General features: G+C 41.7%; 2 protein-coding genes across 8 annotated transcripts in view; both read left to right on the top strand.

Annotated features, from left to right (window-relative positions):
- The window catches only part of Root (ciliary rootlet coiled-coil, rootletin), a 348,852-nt gene that overhangs the window by 12,976 nt on the left and 315,306 nt on the right, over nt 1–20,570 (top strand). For 2 of the 7 annotated variants that reach the window (XM_072304981.1, XM_072305000.1), the window contains exon 2: nt 14,144–14,198. The exons of the other annotated variants lie outside the window; for them this stretch is intronic. In XM_072304981.1, coding sequence (XP_072161082.1) covers nt 14,144–14,198 — 55 coding nt within the window. The remainder of the gene's footprint in view (nt 1–14,143; nt 14,199–20,570) is intronic. 7 annotated transcript variants of the gene reach the window in all.
- On the top strand, nt 4,304–10,854 carry LOC109034630 (uncharacterized). Its single transcript, XM_019047879.2, has one exon. It carries the CDS (start codon nt 4,960–4,962, stop codon nt 6,685–6,687), a length of 1,728 nt encoding a protein of 575 aa, XP_018903424.1. The 5' UTR covers nt 4,304–4,959; the 3' UTR covers nt 6,688–10,854.

Raw genomic sequence — 20,570 nt, 5'->3', positions numbered from 1 at the left:
ATGGCGGATATCAGCGACCGCTATTGTTACATATATGTCCTCACATGCTTTCATGTGTCTCGAGGTTCATCCCAGCATGCATTCGCGATCGCGGCAGTTGAGCTGAGGCAATATTTGCGTATCCATGAATTAAATCAATCAATCGAGTTCTGACTTTGGCTCCTTTGCCCGTAACGAGTCCTCCAGAGCAATGTTCCACCTTGTACGATGATTATTATTTCTTTATTTTTATTTTTAAAATTTGAAGTGGGATAATGGCGGCTTCTCAAGAGCAACGAGGAAGGGGATTGTTTGCACCAACGAACAGAAAATTTATGGCGAAAAATAACCAATCAGAATATCTAAAAAAAAAAAAGAATTGGCCTAAATTCGTTTTTCGGTGATTCTGCGCAGATTTACCAGTCAGACACGACATCTCAAAGAGAAAAAAAACTCGCGGAAAGCGAATTTTAGAATTCTACACACCCTGACGGAGAGACATGATTGGCTAAAAAACACAACGATTTTTGAAACATCCGAAAATGAACCAAAAACCAGGCACTAGGTATTTCGCTGAAGGTCAAAGAGACATATGTATAAACGGCGAAAATGCCAAAAAAAAGCCGGAAAAATCTCGACGTTTAGGCTCAGTCCGCGCCGAGTCCAATTTTTTTTTTTTGTGGAAAATCCTCTCGGCTACCGTGTTTTTTTTATCACACAGAACCTTTTAAGACCGTGCAAAATTTGGTTTGGTCGATTTAAAAAGATAAGTGCCAACCTATAATCCTGGTGCTCAAGAAAAGAGAAGAAGAAGGAAAAGAAAATGTTTACAGTACTCTCACCCTATAACAGCACTCTTCATAGCGGAAACCTCTATTTAGCGGCATCATTTCACCAGCGGTCTCATTCACCAAAAACTCTTCGCAACTCAGGGACTCTCATCACCAGCAATTTACAGACTTACTTTATTTTGAATTTGCTATGGTTCACTGCTTTTTCCGGAACATCATTTTAGCCACGTCAAGTACCAAAGAAAAGAATGAGATTTCTCCTTAAAACTCAACAATATTGTTCCCTCTTAAAACCCACACCACTCGCACCGAGTTACCGACGAGTCAACTTTGTCCTTGGCCCGTACTTTGGGCGACAACGCGTCTGCTTGCAAGATTTACATTTCGGCAGCACGAGCTCGCCTTGATTTGTTTGTAAACAAAAAGGCTTTTGTCTATTCTACACCGATTCGATCAAAGTTCCAGGGGTAAATCAGGTTAGTGTAATCTAGCGCCAGTCCGCCCTCCTCCCCCTCACCACTCTCTGTAAGGCTAAGCGTTGCGTAAATCCATGTCCCCGTGATAACTTTTTTAATGAATGAATAGGTATATTGAGCCTATAATTGCGGCGGATCGAGTCTCGATAAATTTAAGTTTTATCAGTTTATTATTATCGTTCTGAGAACCGCATTGAACGGTGCGAACCAAGAGACGGTCGTATACACCGAGACACTGAGTTTCCTTGATTTTTGGCTCCTTTCCGTTTTTCAATATTTTGTTCCGGCAGATTTCCGATGTTATGGTGAATTTTTCTTGTGTTCCCCCTCCCCGAATTATCTAAGAAACACTAAAGGGTAGAATCGACTGTGCATCGTTGTCCTACGATAAAAAGTCGAAAATGGAAGCATAGAATTAAAAACACAATATACAGGGTGTCCGGAAATTAACGTACTTAACTTTCAGGATAGCTTTTTCGGCTCAAAATAAGACTTTTTTTCCTATACACATATGCCCGAAAACGCTTCATACGTGAGCTATGCGCTTACAAAGTTGCCATTATTTTTCGTTCAAATTAATATAGCTCCTCGTCATTTTTTCATAGGTGGCTGAAACTTTGCATAGGGGGGTATTTTTTAGCGCTCTATTCATTTTTTGTGTTTTCAAGGACGTACGTCTTCGAAAAATGACGTCAGAAGCTTTCCCGAATTTGAAAAATGCGATAACTTTTTTGGTAGATGAAATTTCGAAAAACGGATTACGGCACGTGAAAGAGCGTAAAAAATCAAGGGGTCCAAGTACTGCACAAAATTTTCCAGAAACGCGTTATTTCGACGCAAAAGAACTTTGAAAAATTTTAAGATTTTCGAAGCTCCTTGCTGTGTAGGCAATTTTTACTGCAAGAATTGAAAAATTGCCTACAGAGCAAGGGGCTTCGAAAACCTCGAAGCTATTGAGACGGCTCTTGACCTTTCCCTCACACTTTTTCCAGGCTTGAGACTGGCCCGAGCATCATCTTACGAAAGTCGCGGTTAGACGGCGATATTTTAGGTATCAAATATCCACCGAAAAATCATACTTGGAGGCTTATCGAAAACATGGTTTCAAATGGAGCTTCGAAAATCTTAAAATTTTTCAAAGTTCTTTTGCGTCGAAATAACGCGTTTCTGGAAAATTTTGTGCAGTACTTGGACCCCTTGATTTTTTACGCTCTTTCACGTGCCGTAATCCGTTTTTCGAAATTTCATCTACCAAAAAAGTTATCGCATTTTTCAAATTCGGGAAAGCTTCTGACGTCATTTTTCGAAGACGTACGTCCTTGAAAACACAAAAAATGAATAGAGCGCTAAAAAATACCCCCCTAGGCAAAGTTTCAGCCACCTATGAAAAAATGACGAGGAGCTATATTAATTTGAACGAAAAATAATGGCAACTTTGTAAGCGCATAGCTCACGTATGAAGCGTTTTCGGGCATATGTTTATAGGAAAAAAAAAGTCTTATTTTGAGCCGAAAAAGCTATCCTGAAAGTTAAGTACGTTAACTTCCGGACACCCTGTATAGGGTGAGCGGAAAGTCCCCGACCCCCCCCCCCCCCCCCCCTCTGACTTCTGAACGCATGCACGTATCAAAACGAAATTTAGGGGATGCTTCTAGATCAATAAGAGCTATTTTTTTTTTTTTTTTTTTTTTTTTGGCAAATCCAAAATTCTGGGAAAGCGCTCCTCTCGGGAGGGGCGCACATTAACTCGAGATTTTCAAAAAGTAACACCCTTTTTGTGATACATCGTAGGAAAGGTAATCAATGAAGACAATTATTGGCGCAAACCGGAGGTCGCTACGACTTTTTGCTCACGAGTTATCCTCGGTCAAAGTTCAAAATAGGCCTGTTTAAAAAAAAATCATAAGTCCTGTTCAAAAAGTCGCAGGAAGTCTGCAAAATTCTCGGCATTGTAAGTACTTTCAGGAAAAAATCGTCGAAAACCTAACCGTCTCTACGCCCAGTGTGATTTTAGCCCCCTTCCCGCGATTAACTGCCTTTCTTGCGGAAGGGGCGGCCCAGTTCACTCGAGACGGAAGCAAGTACCTTTTCGAAGGTAATAACTCAGCTACCTGACGGAGCCCAAGCTATGTGGAAAGGGCGGAACCCCCACCCCCCGTCCCCTCCCTTCTGCAGAAGAATGAATAGTTTTGATTAGAGCCTTCGATTTCAGGATTTTGTTAGGTTCAATTTTTTTTACATTTTACCAAATTTTTAGTTTTGTTCAGCACCGTCGATTTTCCAATTTGAGCAACTAATGTAAGGGAAGGTAAAACTGCACTGAAAATTACGTCGAAGGCTCTAATCAAAACTATTCATTCTTCTGCAGAAGGGAGGGGACCGGGGGGGGGGGGGGGGCTCCGCCCTTTCCACATAGCCTGGGCTCCGTCGGGTAGCTGAGTTATTACCTCCGAAAAGGTACTTGCTTCCGTCTCGAGTGAACTGGGCCGCCCCTCCCGCAAGAGAGACAAACAATCGCGGGAGGGGGGCTAAAATCACACTGGACGCAGACGATAAGGTTTTCGACGTTTTTTTTCCTGAAAGTACTTGCAATGCCGAGAATTTTGCCGCCTTGTTTGCCTTTCTGCGACTTTTTAAACAGGACGTATGATTTTTTTAAAACAGGCCTATTTTGAACTTTGACCGAGGATAACTCGAGAACAAAAAGTCGTAGCGACCTCTGGTTTCCACCAAAAAATTTTCTTCATTGATTACCTTTTCAACGATGTAATACAAAAAGGGGGTTACTTTTTGAAAATCTCGAGTTAATGTGCGCCCCTCGCGGAAGGAGCGCTCTACCAGAATTTTGGATTTGCCAAAAAAAAAAAATAGCTCTTATTGATCTAGAAGCATCCCCTAAATTTCATTTTTATACGTGCATGCGTTCAAAAGTCAGAGGGGGGGGGGGGGGTCGGGGACTATCCGCTCACCCTGTAGGTGAACTGAAAGGAATCAATGTACACCTCAACGTTTTTGCCTTAAAATTTATACTGAAACTTGGAAGCTTCATGAGTTGCAGTGAGCACAGAGACTCTTTTCCATTTCTTTTTGGCTCTCCAACGCAATGGGGACGTAAAGTATCCATTCCCTGTATCCATTCCTTTCAAAAATTCGAGAATAGAGTTTGAAAGTCATATAAGTCGCTAAAATTTGGAAGCCTGCCTCGGAAATAGCTTATGTTTGTGAATTCCAGGCAATTTCGTACTGTGAGTTACTTTTTCATATTTTATTTCTCAAGATAACCGCAGATGATATAAGGAGAAGAATGTTTCAATTTTTTCCTCCATGTTCTTTTTGTTATTTCAATACGCAGTGGTGAATGGTCGGATTTGACTATTGATGACCGCAAAAGCTCGAAATTGCTCAAATCAAAGATTTTATTTAAAAGCTCCAATCTTTGGCTACTTCTTCGTAGTCTTCAGATTCTTTCCTCGTGCCCACATTTTCTTTGAATTCGTACTACAACCTTGCGATTAGGTGATGTCATAGACCACACTCGTAAATTGCATGTCTTGGAGACTTTGTCACGCATGAGGCGAAGTATCGAAATTCGAGACATCGATAGTAGCTCTGTTCCGAGGCTGACCCTTGTGATAAGATAAGGTAGAAAACCTTTGGTCCCGGTGTATTGTCTCGCATTCGGCGGTGGGTGCCGAGCGGCAGTCTTGATCGCGATGGTGAGCGCAGTGAACGCGGGCTCGCGGAGCGAGAACACCCCCAAGCTTTGGGCCTACCGCAACGGGAATGGCAACGGTAACGGGAACGGAAGCATACACCACGGTTTTATGTCCAGTTCGCCCCCTGGGAGCTCCCCCCCAAGCAGCTCCCCGCCGTCATTTTCTCCAATCGCATCTCCGCATCCCTTCAAAACTCTGCGACGCTCCAACTCTTCCTCCGTGTTCCTTCTGGACCGGCGAATCCAGTCTCCGTCACCGCCACCCATAGCCGACAATCGCTCCCTCTTGGGCTGCATCTTCGGATCCCTCCCGGTGCGGTTCTTCGTTTTCCTCCGAAACCTCGCCGCGACGGTGATCTACCTGATCTGGAGCCAAGTTTTCCTCATCGGTCCGACACTCTGGATTTCGTGTGTGCTATGGTTCTGGTGCAAGTGCATCTCCATTCCCCTCGCGATTGTGAAGTGGATCTTAACCGTGATGTTCACCTCCGCGTCGGAGCGCGCCCGCAAGAAACGGACCGTCCTCATAAGCGGCGGGAGCAGTATTCAAGCCCTCCACCTGGCGCGCAACTTTTATTCAGCCGGCGCTCGGGTTGTCGTCTGCGAAGTGTCCGGTCTCTTCGGCCTGGCCCGCTTCTCCACGGCCGTCCACCGCTTCTACACGCTCCCGAGGCCGAGTGGGGAGCGCGGCGAGGAGTATGTCGAAGCTGTGCGCAGGATCGTGGAAAAGGAGAAAGTATCTTGGTACATACCGGTGAGCGCCTCTAACACGGCCTACTACGACGCCCTTCTCAAACCCCAGCTGGAGGCCATGAAGTGCACCTGCTTCTGCCCGGGGCTCAAGGAGGTGTGCACGCTCGACGACACCCACGAAGTGCTCAAGAAGTGCCGCTCGGAAGGGATGGCCACGCCCAACTTCTACCCGATTGCCTGCAAAGACGACATCATCCGGCTCTACGAGAATGGGACCCTCCGCTCAGGGCGACACTACATGGTGAGCATCGGCGTCCAGGGCTGTCGAGAGCGAATTAAACTCAACGTCCCCAATTCGAGGAAAGACTTCCGGGTCTCACACTTGGTGACGGAGCAGCGCCCTTGGTTGATCGTTCAAGATTACCCAGGAGAACGGTTCGTGACGTGCACCACGGTCGAGGACTCGGTCGTCGTCGCTAATGTGACGTGTCGCGTGGATCGTGCCGACGGGGGCCTGGTGCCCCTGGAGCACGCCGAGATCAATCAGTGGCTTCAGCAGTTCTTCAACAAGCTACGGTTCCTCCGTCCGATCACGGGGCACATCAGCTTCCGCTTCGTCGTGTCCTCGGTTAGCGGTTCTATCGTCCCCGTGGGCTGCCGTGTTGGCGTGAGCCTCCCATACATCTGCTACACGAGTGTGCACACGCGGATCGTGTGGAAGCCGTGTCGGCACTTCAATCGACAAGTCTCCGGACCGCTCGTCCTCAACTCCGGCAGGTATTGGATGCACGAGACCGTGTTCAACACAATTCGGCAACCGGGACTTCTGTCCGTGGTCCGGCTTCTCGGCACTGTTCTCGACAAGCGCGAGGCGCTATTTGCCTACTGGGATCCTCTTCCCTACTGCGCCTACTACCATCTCCAGCTCCCGTTCAACCATCTCGTCAAGTTTGTCACCGGTGAGAAGCGGGTGGCGTTGGGATCCTCTCGAACCATCCTTCAAAGGACGATGACGCAACCAAGGTTGCAGTGAGCTATTTTATTTAGTATTCTCCTTTTTCCCGGGAGTTTTCTTAGAGCTCCTGCTAGTGTTTTTGTGTGCGTATTGATACGACGAGACGTTTCTTCAAGTTGTCCTCGAGCAGGCAATGAGCTTTTTCTTTCCTAGAATTAGTCACTTTTCTGTCACCTAATCTCTTAACCACTCACCTACGAGATCCCCCTCTTCTTTTATTTTATTAGCTACTGACCCTTACGTGCTTGCCGCGTAGCAATTTATTCAGACTGAATGCCAGGAGTAATTTCCACGAATTCTTCGATTCCATTTCTCTGAAGGCCCTTTTCTCCCTGTTCCCTTCAGAATGGATATGGGGAGCTCTACTTTTGCTAGATTTTGATAGATTCCAAAACTTGTGCAGGATATTTTACTATTATAATCAGGGCAACAACCCTCCTACTCTTAAAGGAAGCTAGGTAGGCTTCAAAACGATGAAATTCCGATTTCTTCTGGTTGATTCCTTCTTCATTTCCGCAGTCCCCGTCCTGAAATGACTAAGATGAACACGCCAGCTATGGGTGATCTTGGGAGTTCGCTATAGAGAAAACCAGGGGCAACATCGTTTTTCTTGTAAATTTTTATCGCAGAGAATTACGCGAATCGTAAATCCCAGAGCATGCAAGAGCTCCACTGCCTTCTTGAAAAAATAAGAGTCAACCAAAATTAAGCTATACAACTCTTCTTTGAAAAGTGGGAGGGAAAGAAGGTAGACGGATCGGGATGAAAATAACATTTTCCTTTTTTCAGTAGATCCAGATCCGTAGTCCTCCCGGAATTCTGATGTAATATCAAAAATAAGAAAATATTTTGGCGTAAAGAGCAGGATAAAAGCAAAAAATGAGAAATTTACAGATAAATGAAACAATATTTTTTAGGAAAAGGAGGTACAACATTTTTGCGCTAGATTTCAGAAAGTTCAGAACGAAGGAAACTGCAATTCGTTGGTCGTTTCGCGATCTGTTTTTTTTTGTCATGGGAACGGAGTTCCCCATGATTTTACAATCGTTCCGTTGCTATCGCTATGGGATTCCCTATGCCTTTGCGACCTTGAGCGTTTCGCCCAGTCTTCGATTTTTGGTTGATTTTCCGATGTATCAAAAACCGTTGCATTTTTTAGCCAATCATGTCTCTACGTCAAGTTGTGTTGATTTCTAAAATTCGCTTTCAGCGAGTTTTTTTCCACCTTGAGATGTCGTGTCTGACTGGTAAATCTGCGCAGAACCACGAAGTTCCGATTTTGGGCAAATTCTTTTTTTTGGGAGGTTCTGATTGGTTATTTTTCGCCATCAGCTTTCTGTTCGTTGGTGCAAAAGATCGCCTACCTCGGTGCTCTTGAGAAGCCGCCATTATCCCACCTCAAATTTGAAAAATAGAAGTAAAGAAATAATAACCATCGTACAAGGTGGAAAATTGTTCTGGAGGACTCGTTACGGACAAAGAAGTCAAAATCAGAGCTCGATTGATTGATTTAATTCATGGATAAACAAATATCGCCTCAGCTTACTGCCGCGATGGCAAATGCATGCTGAGATGAACCCTGAGAGACATGAAAACAGTGCGAACCATGGCTCCGACAGCAATGCGCCTATATAGCTCATTTCTCTCATATCCCAAAAGCAACAAAGCGTCAAGGTCTCTTGTGATAAGTCCCGCCCATTGCCCGAGTCTTTTGTATGCTATTTTTACTCTTTCACACGCCAATTCGTTATAGCCTAGTTGACTAAACCGCCTCATATTTTTGAGCAGGTGCGGGCAATAGGCGATCGGGAGTTCGGAACCCGACGATGGGTGTTACTTTTTAATGGTTGTATTGAATGTTTTAGACTAATCATCCAAAAATAATTAATACTAGATGATAAATGTACGAACATTTTCTCGTGAGTTAATATGTTAAACAAAAATACTGGAATATACCTCCTTCATATAATCAGCCACATGTTCCCCCAAATTAATGACGTTATTTTCTTTTTTCAATAAAGTTAATTTGCATTCAACGTTCGTAAGTTAAGCAAAAAGTACCTATTGATACAAATAGAAAGGCATGAAAATAGTATGTCTAACATTTCAGTTGTTTTTTTTTTTTTTTATTTATTTTTTGTTTTTTCAATAAAACAAATTGACTGGGACTAGAATCATTGTATCTCTGAAGACAAAAGCTAAGTTTTTTGATACAGAAATACTAATATATTCATCCTTTATATAATCAGGGAGATGTTGACCCAAATATTGATGTATATTTTCTCTGTTCGCCCAAATTAATGATGGTATTTTCTTTTTTCAATAAAATTAATTTACATTCCACGTTCTTAAAGCAATATTTTCTCCAAAATTCAGCAAAAAATAACAATTTATACCTACGCAAAAAGTAAATAAATAAATAAATAAATAAATAAAGCAATGACATGAAAGTAGTATAGGTAGTACACATCTAACATTTCAGTTACATCTATTTGAATGAAAAAAATGGCAACTTAGGAAGCACATAGGTCACTTATGATGCGTATTCGGGCATATGCGTAGAGTAAAAATATCATACTTTACGCCGAAAAAACGAAACTGAAAGTTAAATGCGTTAACTTCCGAAAACCATGCATAATCCAACGAAAATGAATAATTGGTAAATAACAGCTTTCTTGTATGCAAAGAAAAAAAATTAAAAATGTTAAAAAGAGATGTCGACACAAAATTACATAGCCCCTTCAATTCTAAAGATACTACAACTGAACTGTACCTTAACATTTTCATATCCCAGAAGCAAAAGTTCCCATGACGAATATTGCTATCGCTAGCGATTGCAAAAACCAACTTGTTTTTTTTTTTTTTTTTTTTTTTTTTTTTTTTTTTTTTTTGTTGCTTTTCAATGTATTCAAGATTTTGTGCAACAAACTGAAAATAAAAATTAAAAACAAACAATTCGCGATAGGAATAGGGGGATAGAACTCTACAAAAATTTGGAGTGCACCATTAGACGTTAACGTTACGGTACTATGAAACTTTGCGTACTGTCCTACAGTTTCAAAAGCTTCTAGCTCAATCTCCAAATTTAATTTGTTCTATTCTCGTCTTTTTGTTTTTATATTTTGTACATTTCTACTGGTCTCTCGTTCCCCAGTGTTGAAGCACCTGTAAATAAATGTATAGACCGACTAACCAACCAATCAGAGAAAATCGAGAGCAATTTAAGTGCTTAATGCTACAATATAATAGCATACTACCGGCCCAGTACCCTCGGGGGGCTCTCCCCCCTCCAGACCCCAGGGGTGCTCGCACCGCCCTACGCGGGACTAAGAGCAGAACCTCCGGTCCGAACACGGCCGGGTTGGTTCAAATAACTTTTAACGTTTTTAAGACTTTTTGTCCTTACGGTAGACCCTGAGCGACAACCTAAATTAGGACAACAAGGAAAATAAAGTTTTAAATGCTCATAACCTTTTTTTGCCATCACAGCTTTCTAGATCACATTATATTCATGATAAATTTAAAGAAAATTGCCGTTAAAAGTTGAGTTCCCCTCAGATTTAGCACTTTTGTACGGTCTATACGGTAAGGACAAAGTGTTGTCCTCACTGTAGACTATACAGAAAGCAAAAGCAAATGAGTGAAACGTTTTTATCGTCAACAAATTTTTCTTGATGTCGATTTTTTAGGCCTTAAAAAAAGGCACTTTCCGAGAAATTTGTGTCAACCGAAAGGCAAAGAAAAAATCCAAGGTCACTATCGGACTTATCGGGGAAAAAAACTGATGATTAGTCACATTTGGCTTTTAAAAAAATTCTTACCCTTTCTTTTTGACGCAATTCCAGCAGATAAGATTCACTTTTATCGAATGTGCAGATTTTGTCGTTGAATTAAAAAAATGTCTTTCCCTGAAAATGTTAGAAAAATTCTGGCCTGCGGGCCGATTCTTGAAAGTTTAAAGCAGCCCGATAAGACATCGAAATGCGATATATTGCATGGTTAAGATAGGGCTATGTCTTGTCTTATCGTGCTGACATGGTTACAATAATCGCTCTGCTGTCATGTTCAAGTGCGGAGGGAAAAATAGGGATACACGGTTTTATCGTTTTAAGTTTTTCACTTAGGTGTATAGAACGCTCACAAAAAAGTCCCCGTGAATCCGAGTTGTGCTAAACCCAGGGGAGGGAGGGAAAGGGTCAAATTGGGGTATTTTCGGGTTTTTCTTGATTTTACCGGTTTAAATGTCGGCTTGAGCGCAAAAAAAATATTGTATTCAAATGTGAACTACCGTAAAATTCCCAACAGTGAGTGTACATGAGACCTCGGACCCCCCCCCTCTCCCCCTCCCCTCCAAATTACGTTATTTTTTACCCTAAAATCGGCATTTTCAGATGCTCCCGTCTGGAGCGTTATTAATCATGGTTTTAATCCAGTAATGCTCATATTTACTATAAAAACCTTAAAACTTGCAACAAAAAGAGCTCTAAGTACTCTTAGCCATATTTGCATCTCCGCCCCCACTACCCCCAAATACCCTCACCACCTCCCTGGCTACCCTCCCCTTTCCCTCAATTAGGTAATTTTTCGGCATTTAATTATCGGCTTAAAAGAAAAAAAAATTATTATGTACACTCAATATAAAATGTCCGAGTAGAATTATTCAAAATCAAAACTATGCGTAAGTCCCATGCAGCCCCCCCCCCCCTTCCACCACTCCCACAAAAAATTATTTTCAACTCGTCCGATTTTTCTCCTGGCAAAATGACACTGTGGAACTAGACAAAAGGTAGAAATTGATCCTTGTTTAGTTCGACACGTCGAGTTCGAAGATGACCCCCGTTTTTATGCATCGCCTTAGCGCATCTTCTAGTTCTCCGAAAAAGCTGGTGTCCATCGGAAAATTGACTTTGCGCTTTCGGTGCTTTGCGGAAATTTTTCTGTTCAGAATGCACAAAAAAAATGAATTGGTCTCCTCAGTGTGCCAATTTCTGTGCATCTTGAACCGCAAGAAGTGAACATGATCTGACCGTTTTTTCTTATAACCTTTGAATTTTCTGGAAAAGCCTATCTTCCCGGCTACAAGAGGCGAGCATCAGCCACTTTTGTTCCTTTAAAAGAACTGAAATTTCTGGCGGTCTTTGATTGGTAGCTTTATGTGTAGGTATTTTTAGCCGCTAAATCTGAAAAGGATTGCCGTATTTTTCCCCCATGATTCTCAAGTTTAGCTTCTAGGCAAGAACTTCTCCCAACTGCTCCAAGTCCCCAACATTTTTTTTAGAAAAAGAGTCTCTGTTGTGAGTTTTTTCATTGTAAAACCACTTTAACTGTGTTTTATACTTTTAAAAAATTTTCCCAGCTTCTCCACTACGTCGCCCCAAAGTATTCGAAAGGTACTTAAACCAGAAAGGACCTACATGCAATTCTTTTACTATTCAGCTTTCATGGACCTCCGATTTTCTAGTAGAATAAGGGTGCTGAGGCTTTACCGGGCCGCCTCCAGTATTGCGTGCAAGATTTTTGACTACACGCTTAACCTTGTAGTGCTTAACTACTCATCACGCACATGATCTTAGACTGCAAGCTTCCTTTCATGAGAATTAGTTTGTTTGTTTTTTTTTTTTTTAAAAAAAAAAATCAATGTGAGCATAGTGTCTAGGGACAGGGGACAGGGGGACACCCTAGGGTCCACCGACGTCGGTGGACCCGCAACGAACTGAAGTTGTCTCGGTAAAAATCGATTATCTCGCAAACCAGTGGTCCAAAAATAAAAACCTATAGCTCGTTAGAAAGCTAAAGTCTTGTAGAACAATATGATGTTGTAATGTTAACTTTTTTGTCGCTATTATCCTCCCCGAAAGTTAGAGAAACATAATTTTTTGAAAAAACACGTGTGTCAACCTTATATTCGCTTTTATTTTTGAAGAGCCCGACAGATTATTTTCGTTTTTGCCTAAAATGACAGTACTTGCATCCCACTTCAAGCTCCCGAAGAGACTTTTTGGTGTCCTCGACTTTTCATTTAAAGTTGGTTCAGACGAGCCTTGCGGGGAGGTGGTGAGGGTATTTGGGGGTAGTGGGGCGGAGATGCAAATATGGCTATAAGAGTACTTAGAGCTCTTTTTGTTGCAAGTTTTAAGATTTTTTTTAGTAAATATGAGCATTACTGGATTAAAACCATGATTAATACCGCTACAGACGGGAGCACCTGAAAATGCCGATTTTAGGGTAAAAAATAACGTAATTTGGAGGGGTGGGGGAGAGGGAGGGGGTCCGAGGTCTTATGTGCACTCACTGTTGGGCATTTTACGGTAGTTCAAATTGAATACAATATCTTTTTGCGCTCAAGCCGACATTTAAACCGCTAAAATCAAGAAAAACCGAAAATACCCCAATTTGACCCTTTTCCCTCTCCCCTGGGTCTAGCACAACTCGGATTCACGGGGACTTTTTTGTGAGCGTTCTACATATACACCTAAGTGAACAACTTAAAACAATAAAACCGTGTATCCCAACTTTTCCCGCTATTCGTATGGTTTTGATTCCCCGCGCCTGCACTATGTGAGCCTAAAGAATTCTGTCCACTGAAACGAGAAATGACGTAAGTACCTATTAATTGAGCACCAGTTTTCTAATTAATCTAAGTCATTCCGGAAAAGCCCAACTATTTTGTGAAAAACTTTGATTTTCCTTGAAATTTTGATCCGATGAGCTTAATGGGCATTTTCCCCCATTTCAGCCTTAATAATTACATAGGTATCAATCAAGTTACCGCTTATACCACCTAAGGCATGACCCGAATTTTTCAGGACTGTTTTACCTGTTATTTCACCTTTAGACAAGGTACTGATAGGAAAAAGGGTTTTTTCTTGTCAGAAAGGCATTTTCTTCTACTTCATCATCGTCATTTTTAAGCTAGGTTGTACACAAGGACACCTGGAAACTAGATCCAAATTAAAAGGATCTGCAAATTAAATTTCGTCATCGAGTTGCCTGATTTAATTTCGTTCCACAAATAATCAACATTTCGATGTGGTTATTAGGTTTTCTTTCAGCTGTGTACTCTGTTGTTTATGCAAGGCATTTGATTTGAGTACAGTATCCGGATGTGCGTAAAAATTATCTGTAAAAAAATTACTGCAAATACTAATCTCACATTCTCGAATGGTCACAAGAATGGTTTATGGTGGTTGGACATAGAGACATGTTATGTGGAGTGTTTTCGCTGTTTTCCGAGCCATATATTTTGGATACTTATTCTCTGTTAAAACAAGGAAAACAATAGGTTTCAAAATAACAACACAGAAGATAGATTTCACAAAGGTGTGAAAATACATGGTTAGATTTGTTGTATTCAAAATTTTACCGGAAAAGTGCACTTTGAACATTTTGAATAAGTTAACCATTGCAAAAATAATATTAGAATAAGGAAAGGAGAGCAATGTTCAAGAATACAAACTTTTTAATTTGCTTACAGGTGGAGTGGAGTATACATTGCAGTGGAGACTGATGGAGTAGGGATAGGAGAGGGGGTGAGTAAGTCCCACACGCGTTGTGTCCGTTTGTCGGTTGGGTGCTGGGTCACGCGCCGATAAGATTCATTCGGGAAGGGCGAGATTTTCAATTTTGCGCGTTTTTTTATAGTCCCCCCCCCCCCCTCCAGCACGGATTTGTTACGTAACGCCGGGCTTGATCCTTCCCCACTTGTAACGCAGTGTAACGCTGGCCCAAGCCCCCCCCCCCCCCAAGTGCGTTACGTAATGCTTGAACGACCCCAAAGAGATTCTGAGAGGCTCTTTGAGATTTCTTGAAAAATGTCGATTGCTCCCCCAAACTTAGTCCCAAGGAGCCCCCTGCTAGGTTCTTTTTGTCGAAGTTTAAAGGGTGATCGCTCCCTAACCCTTGGGTCTATCCGTCCCTAACGTGAGTTGTTGGTCTTTCTTGGTTTTGACAAAATCTGTACATTTTACATCCTCAGGTATTAAATTTGCCATCGGTTTTTTTCATGCTCTTTTAAATTTGGCATGGATAACAAGTTAGAGAGACAAACCTAGCCACTTCACGTCGATCATGACTGCGCAAAGAGCAAACGTGCTCAAATCGTGAGACTTACAGATTCGTGAAAAATTTCAGGTACGTGTACGTACCCAGCTATTATATTTCCATGTGTTTGTGCCAAATTGAGCCAGGAGTAATTTCGCAAAAAGTTGGACCAATCATCAAAACTCCGAAAAAAAATCCCAAATTGTAAAATTAGCTATTTTTCCAAAGAGTACAGATGTAGGAAAACGATAGGTCACGAGCAAATGAAGCTTTTAAATGTCTAATTCGCGTAAGTGCTTTGAACTCGTGAGCTTCGAGAGTCCATCCTTCTTTTGCTTATCGCTACTCCTTAAATTGGTTTTATTGCGGTTCGGAAGCTAAGCGATTCAATTAAAAATCTGCTCCTCAGCAGACAGTTGTCGAAGGGATTAACGTTTCTTATTCCATTCACGCGTTTATTTATGAGCGTCATTTTTTATGAGCCGTTGGGATCTCACGAAAAATGATTAATGAATTACCGAAAGATAATTTAACTAACTTCGGAGAGACGTCAGATTTATTTCCCCTCTTCTTAAGACCGTTGACCTAAGAATTCTTCAAGGATTGGCCCCCGATCATCCGAATCAGTCGAATGTTTACATTTTTCTTACCTTCTCCTTGTACTGAAATTCTCGATTAATCTTGAAGATTTTATTGATAAAGTTGTTAAATGGTGAAAAGTAGAGTTCAAGAAAAGAGTGAAGAGTAGAACAGGAACAGAGGCAAAGGGCTACAAGGAACAATTTCTCTACTCATTCGATCTCGAAGATATTATAGGAGAATATCAACTCTGAAAATGAAATTTCCGTGTTTACAAAGCAACTGCAATTAACTTTTGCCAGCAGACATTAAATAAGGGGAAGGGAGGGGTGGCAATAACCAGATTCGAATTTTATCGGTGATATTTGTGAATGTTAAAGTCTATATGAACTACATTTTGCATTAAAGAACCTCTATTTCTCGCTCATTTTAGACACGACGTAAATATCATTGGTTTCTGTGTGTATGGCCTTGTCTTAACGGGCCTTTTCACGAGATTTGTCCCAGGGAAAAATCCCATTTACGAAGTTGGGAAAAATATTGAGTTGATCAATATTTTTCCCAGTACCAAGTATGGTCCTTTTACTCCTAGGACCCACTGAGAGAGAAAGAAGAAGTGTAAACGAATTGTGCGATATTTTGTTGAATACTCCATTGTTCATGTTTGTTTAGTTAAAATAATGTGTCTAATTGTCAATTGAATGCAATGGGCCTGTTGCAAACTTTTGCTAGAGCAGAATAAAGAGTTGTTTCCCATAGATAATGCCTCTAAAATCACGATGAGCGCATCGGCAAAGTCTGAAAGGCACTCATAAATTCACAATCTGCGTAAGAAATTTGCGTTATTTTTACGATACTACGGCACAGGTGAACATTTTGTTAGAGGAGTCACTCCATCGTCGGCAATATTCATCATGGCCGACGCTTGCGCAGTTCCTCGCGTAATTCGAGGAGAACTCAAGGTCAATTAAGGCGGGCGAGGAAAATATGAACGTAAACACGCCGATTGTTATCTGGTTTAATCCTGTTCAGGTGTTATCTCGTCCCATCATACGTGTTTCGGTGGACTGGCGTCGGCCATGATGAGTATTGCCGCCAATGGAACGACTCCTCTAACAAAATGTTCATCTGTACCGTAGTATCGTTTTCGAAGCGGGAAGCTCAAAAAATCGCAAATTTCTTACGCAGATTGTGAAGTTATGAGTGCATTTCATACTTTGCCGATGCGCTCATCGTGATTTTTGAGGCATTATCTGTAGGAAACAACTCTTAGTTTTACTCTAGCAAAAGTTTGCAACAGGCCCATTATTATTTTAATCTCGGTTAAATACTCGGCTTTATCTAATTTATCTTCCCGCGCAAACTAGTCGCAGGACCGTATGAGCCTCGTCCCGTGGAGACAGTAATTGGGAAAAATCCCAGAAGTTTCATCCCTGCGATTCGAACTTGGGACAAATCCCATGAAAACGTCCCGTGGAGACAAGGCCTAAGAAGGTGCTGTAATGAACGAGCGAGGATTAGTGGCTTGTTATCGTAAAATGTAATCAATATGATTCTAATCGATAATTGAATTTTTGTCTTACGCATGATCTGCATCCAAAATGTCGGAAGAAAAATTTAGGATGAAATTTTTTTCCTTTTTTTTCATATAAAACAAAACTCAATATGGGGTTGTAAGTGTGGGTGTCTGTAATTTGATTCATTGTCATTACCATCTTTTGCATCTCAATATGGGGAGCCAAACACGGTTAAATGGCTCAGGCACAGAAATCTAAGTGCAAAATTTCAATGGGACTATATTTTGACTGAAGCATGTATAGAAGTTTGCGCACCATGCACTGTCGGTTGTAGCTCTGATTGTCGCCAATGAAAAACGGCGGTAATTTCAAAAGTATCGGGAAATGTTGAATATTGGTCTATTAGCAGGGTAAGTGAATCAAATGCATGCTCCTTTGCCTCAGACTATCCAAAAGCGACGAGACGCTCCGCTCTGTTTCGTTTCAGTCATGGCGTGAAGTTTGAAATAAATGCCGATTTTTTCATTCGCTTCTTATTGGTCCAGTCGCTCCCGGCCAGAGGGATAAATAATAATAATAATTGGATAAATGAGAGTTGCGTATGAAAATCTTTTCATTTACTTGGGGGTCGTTTTTTGACGAAGCGGGCCTATGGGAGAGCGCGAAGCGCCCTCTGGGGGTTGGGCCGCGTAGCGGCTAGGGGGTAAAGCCCCCTTGTAATTTCTGCAAATTCAAGTATCTGGAAACCCGAGACCATTAATAACTCGATGTCAGTAAACATGGAGTCTGACGAGGATTATTAATGCCTTACTGTCACATTGTACGTTTCCTTCAAACCTACTTGTGCCCGTAAATTTGTGTTTCTTTTTGAGCTCTGCTCCTCCACCTCAGTCCGACTTACAACTAGAATGTTATATTCTCGGAGTATATGCATACTAGAGGGTCCGCCTTTTGGCTCCTACGCGGCCTCTCACACCCCCCTCCACACACACACACACACACACACACCCTCACACACACTCACACACACCCTCACACACACACACCCTCACCCTCACACACCCTCTCACACACCAAGGCCGCATCGCGGCCAGCGAAATCGTCGAAATCGGCCGTTGGCGGTTATTGAACAAATAATTTTAATTGAATAACAAAACTGTGTTTCAAATAAAAATTCCCCGCCGTACAATAAATGATTTTCTCTTTACACTGAATGTTGATTCCTTCTTTGGAATTCGACCTTTGGACCGTCTGACTCTATTTCCTCAGTACGTCCATCGAGCGTCTTAAAAATAATTTTATTAGAATAAAGTGGAATTTTATTCTTAAACGAAACGTAAAAAACACGGGACTAAGTTAGTCAATTTTTGGTGATTTTTTACATGGAGGAACGTTTGGTGAATATTTTGCCTTGAGGTTTGTTGACACTTGGATTAGTCAACGACCGGGAGAACGACAAGCCTGAATCACACGTGGCATTTCGTGATTTCTGCGGCCAGGACGTAACGATGCGCTAATCAGCGACACGCATGTGACTTCAGATAAGACCACCTGAGTCGGCGACAATGAGCAAAACCTCGTGAGCGTCGGAGTCCAAGGCTCGGGTACGGGTGGCGGGGAAGCGGAGAGCGGTTGGAGTGGACTGGAAGGGAAGGGCACTAGTATCGCCGCACAATGGTCCGGCTAGCGAAACCTCAATTTACGCACACAAAACGACGAATATCTCGAAAACCGCACATGGGATCTCTTTGGGGCCGTGGGAGCTTTTAATCAGAATGTCGAGTTGAGCAACCTATCTATCCAAGTTTCATCAAAGTTGACTGGAGGGGGGGGGGGGTTCCTACAAGGATGGTGCGGGGGGTGTTTCTACTTCATCTGTACGGAACTGCCTCCCACGAAGTTGCCTCTCTTTCGGGAATCTGGGGTATTGATTGGAATGGAGCGTACATGCTATCTCATGATGCGGAAAAGCCTCTTGCGTAGTTTTTAATTATAGGCTTAAAGATATTTTTGCAGCACAACAAGCACATGAACAGATGCTGAATGCTGCTGCCAATGCTGAAAATATGAAGTTAGCAGTAATATATCCTCAAAATCATCATTGAACTAAAGCTTGTAAATTTTTACCAGAGATTTGTATCACTGTAAGGTTTGACCTGAGCCACATGCCCATAAATTCCTGAGGTTTTCTGGGGAAGGAACAAAAAAGACACTTTCTTAGTTCTCTTTCCATCGCCAGCGGCAAAAACTGCGAAGTTCAGAGAATTAATCTGACCGGAAACTTGCGTACCTTAATTAATTATTAATATTCTTACCAAGGTACTATAAATCAAGTCGCGCCAGGAAGTAGGTTGAGAGGTGTGTCCCTTGTTTTTAGTGTATTTTTTTTTCGGAAAATACAATATTAAATTGTATACCCTACGTATTATATGGGTGGTTGGAAAGGATATAGCTCTTCTGTTCGAGGATAATATGAATACTTCTATGACAGTTCCTATTAATTCTTTTACTTGTGTGCTAATGATGTACCTAAAAGTGTTTGGTGTGTTTTGTTTTCTTTTCTTTTCCCAACCATTAGTTTTTAGAAATCGTGTTTTTGCAAGAGCAATACTTCACCTGTATTTATTTTATCCATCAGTTAGATTTTGTTTTTGGTCGTATCGCTGTTGCAATACTCGTTTCTAGTTTCCTATCTAATGCTGCTTAAAGAGTAGCCGTCATAGGTACAGGTCAGAAGACAATATTTTTAAGTTTCTGTCAGTTGATTTGTTAGTTTTATTTAGAATGTAGTCAACATCATTAATTTTTGCAGGTTCAACGTAGTTTGACCTAATTTTTGTAACTAGTGATATCTCGCAAGATTCCATGTACTTAATAAGTAGATTACATTATAATTTTTGCGATACATACAGGGTGGTCTAGACCTACCGTACCAGGCCTTTTTTCGGTAAATGTAGGTCGTACGAAGTCCCGGATCGCGGGGATGAATAAAGAATTGATCCCAACAAATCCGAATTTCATAGTCCTAGATTCTCCCCGGCGCCTCTTGGGCGGTAAAAGAGGGGGTTCGTACTTCTCAAGTCAGGATTTATGTGAAAATTTTGAAATTATTTAATCGAAATCAGAATGTACGGAAATGTTTAACGTTAATCGACACTAAGAAATCTGAAATCGACCCATCCGTGTTTAAAATACCGACCCCTAAAAGTTGAGGACAGAGACCCCTTTCATGAAATTGAAGATTGTGTCGATCAAAGTTAAAAATGTCCGTACTTTCTGATTCCGATGAAATAATTTAAAAATTTTCACATAAATCCTGACTTTAGAAGGACGAACCCCCCTTTTTACCCCCCCCCCCAAATCTAGGACCTTGAAATTCGTATTCCTTGTGGGTCAATGCCCGATTCATCCCCGCGATCCTGGACTTCGTACGAACTACATTAACCGAAAATAGGCTCGGTACCGTAGGTCTGGGCCACCCTGTATATTTTTCAAAACTGTAATATTTATACAGCGCAATGTTTAAATTTAAGGGCATATTTTTTTTATATCAATATTACTGCTCATGTCAATTGCTCCTCAAAGGAATAGGCCTGTTGTACCATTTTTTTTATTGCTTTAATCGAAAGAACTAAGGCTCCTGATGTCACAGGAATTTTCCCGGAGTTTTTTGATCACCGGAAACCCCAAAAAATCAACTTAAAAACGCCTCAAAAGTTTGATTTTCAAAACGGTCTTTTTTACGCGGTAAAGGATCCGTCATAC

This window comes from Bemisia tabaci, chromosome 1 (assembly GCF_918797505.1).
Source record: "Bemisia tabaci chromosome 1, PGI_BMITA_v3".
Taxonomy (NCBI): domain Eukaryota; kingdom Metazoa; phylum Arthropoda; class Insecta; order Hemiptera; family Aleyrodidae; genus Bemisia; species Bemisia tabaci.
The sequence above is the reverse complement of the archived record's forward strand: the minus strand, read 5'-3'. Positions and strand labels throughout refer to the sequence as shown.